Source organism: Vespa mandarinia, chromosome 3 (assembly GCF_050613455.1).
Source record: "Vespa mandarinia isolate Hongniang chromosome 3, ASM5061345v1, whole genome shotgun sequence".
NCBI lineage: Eukaryota > Metazoa > Arthropoda > Insecta > Hymenoptera > Vespidae > Vespa > Vespa mandarinia.
The window spans coordinates 5,563,814-5,566,382 of NC_140812.1; the positions used below are offsets into that span (position 1 = coordinate 5,563,814).

At 39.6% G+C, this 2,569-nt stretch overlaps 1 protein-coding gene across 1 annotated transcript; it reads left to right on the top strand.

Moving 5' to 3' along the window:
- Positions 1-1,010: 1,010 nt before the first annotated feature.
- LOC118446783 (peritrophin-1-like) lies at positions 1,011-1,680 on the top strand. The gene is made up of 2 exons (XM_035877851.2): positions 1,011-1,143; positions 1,271-1,680. The coding sequence occupies exons 1-2, from the start codon at positions 1,137-1,139 to the stop codon at positions 1,531-1,533; spliced, it is 270 nt and encodes an 89-aa protein (XP_035733744.1). The 5' UTR covers positions 1,011-1,136; the 3' UTR covers positions 1,534-1,680.
- The last annotated feature ends 889 nt before the right edge of the window (positions 1,681-2,569 follow it).

The window sequence follows — 2,569 nt, forward strand, 5'->3', positions numbered from 1 at the left end:
ATAGAGAATTAACGCACGATTTGGTCGAATGTAAATTTGATCTTTGCGCACGCATAGAACGAAATGCGCACTTAATGAGGCGTAAATATTGTCGCGATTGATTTGCCATATAAATCTGATCGTGAACTATTGATGCCTGGTTGTGCATTTTTCTATCGCCTCGCTTCTCGACTTTCGTCTTTATTCTTCTAAAAGCCAAAAAGAAAAGTCAATATCATATTCCCGTCGTCGTGCCAACGATGTGTGTATATACTTTGCCAAAAACAGGTCGATGTCTTAAGGAGGCGAGCATCGGCCAAGCGTGAGTTGGAAAAACTACGATATGGAAGGAAACGAGGGGATAAAGGATGAAGTAAAAAGGGTGAAGAACGGAAATGAGAGAAAGAAAGAAAAACAGAGGAGGACAAAGTAGGAAGGAGTGACGTGGAAGGAAAAGAGTGACTGAGTAAAAGAGAGAGAGAGAGAGAGAGAGAGAGAGAGAAAGAGAGAGAGAGAGAAATACCGCCGGCCCGTTTTGTGGAAGCGTCGACACACACGTTTGTACGGTGGGTTGCCCGACAATAGGCATTGTGCACCCGCCATAACCAGGAACCGAACGCGACAGCAGCACGCCGGTATTGTCCGAGTGTCAGGCAGCCTTTCCCACGCTGCCCTCTCCTCCACCCCCACCCATCGACCTCGACACCTCGTTCTTCCGTCTCTCGTTTAACCCTCTCTCTTTCTCTGCCACCCTTCATCCCCCTCTCTCTCTCTCTCTCTCTCTCTCTCTCTCTTTCTCACTTTTTCCTCGAATTACTTATATTCTTTTTTTTTTCATTCAGATAATAGTAGCAGCCGTTTGGAAATCTTTCGTCCGCCAATGTCATAAAGATTCCAAGCTTGCTATTTGCTATGAATCGTGTTCGAATATTATCGCGATGATAGCTCACGTTTCTGATATATATTGATAAGGAAAATGGAACGAACAGGTATGTGGGGGCCGATTGAATCTCGGTGATATTGATAAAAGAGGATTTATCGGTGAGATATATAAAGGTAAACGCGCACTAGTTCGTCAAAGTTCTAGTGTGATAGTCGTTATTAATAAGTGTTATTCTTTTTATTTATATAAGAGTAAAGTGACTCTTCTAACAAAAATGAAAGGTAAGCTCGTTTTTTTAATATACTATACGTTCGTGAATCATAAATAATTGAAGAAAATAAGGTAAAATTTCAAAAGAAATATATATATATATGTATGTGTGTTATAATCGTAAATTTAACGTTTTAGCTCTTGTCGCTGTTACTGTTTTATCTTTCATCATCTTCGTTTTTACCGAGCCAGTGATCGTACCCGACTGTCCAGAAGTCGATGGTCCAAACGCTACTCTGCTTAAAGATCCATATCATTGCGATTCGTACTATATGTGTTTAGAAGGCGAAGCGATCCCAATGAAGTGTCCAATAGGCTTACACTTCAACGATATATTGAAGACTTGCGATTATCCGAAAAAAGCCAAATGCAAGGCTCTTCCACCACCCTCTACTGATTAAATGGTTATTATTTATCTCACGTATATGATTTGTATAATTGATTCAGACATACGCCATTCTTTCGCAATCATGATATCGCTTTCGATGGATAACGAACACGGCTAAAGTTTGTTATATATATATATTTATATATACATATATATATATATATATATATATATATATATATCTAACTGTAATCCTCAATAAAAAAACACATTGGAGATAAGAATTGTATTATATTTATTTCTTATTCAACCAGCTATAATATGTAACATTATGTCTCCATAAAATAATATTGTAAACATTAAAATTAAAAAAAATAAAGAAAAGAAATAAGAGATCACATATTTTTATTTTATATTAATTAATGTTTATACTTCTATGTCATTTCTTTCCACTGCAGATCTAATAGAATCAAGTAAATTTGTCGTTACGGGTAAAGAAACGAAACGTAGATAGAACGTATTCTTCGTTTTGGGAGCTCTTACCGACTCCACCTGCTCGTTTCACGACTTTCTTCAACGTTCTCTCCTCTCTCTTAAGATTGCATTCCTTTCGGGAGGATCAGTTGGGAGATTCGAGGTTCTTGGCTTTCAAACGAAGTCTCTTCAAAAGACTGTCCAATAAACGGGAAGGAAAGGTGAGGGTAGACGAGTCAGCTTCCGAGCTCCGTTCGCAATGTATCTCCTTTAGTTCGTACAGCGAGTGCATCTCTGGTATATATGTACGTTAATTCGTCTTTACGGTGCCGCAATAGTGAGAGCTATCTCTCGCAGCATCCCTTTCGTAGCATCTCTCTTCCTCGAAGGCGTAAGGAGCTCCTATAGGAACATTAAGGGGTATATCTTGCACCGAACGAAGATCCTTTCGTTGCTGACGTCGTCGCTGTTGCTATAGTTGCTGCTATAGTTGCTGCTTCTGTTGCCACTGTTACTGGCTAGTTCCCTTTCGTGGCTGGAGTACTTCGCTGCGGCAATTTAACGGCAACAGTTTAACGATGGCCCGTTTGTATTGTCGAACCGACATAGTGTAGCGTACCAGTGCGTTTTACACG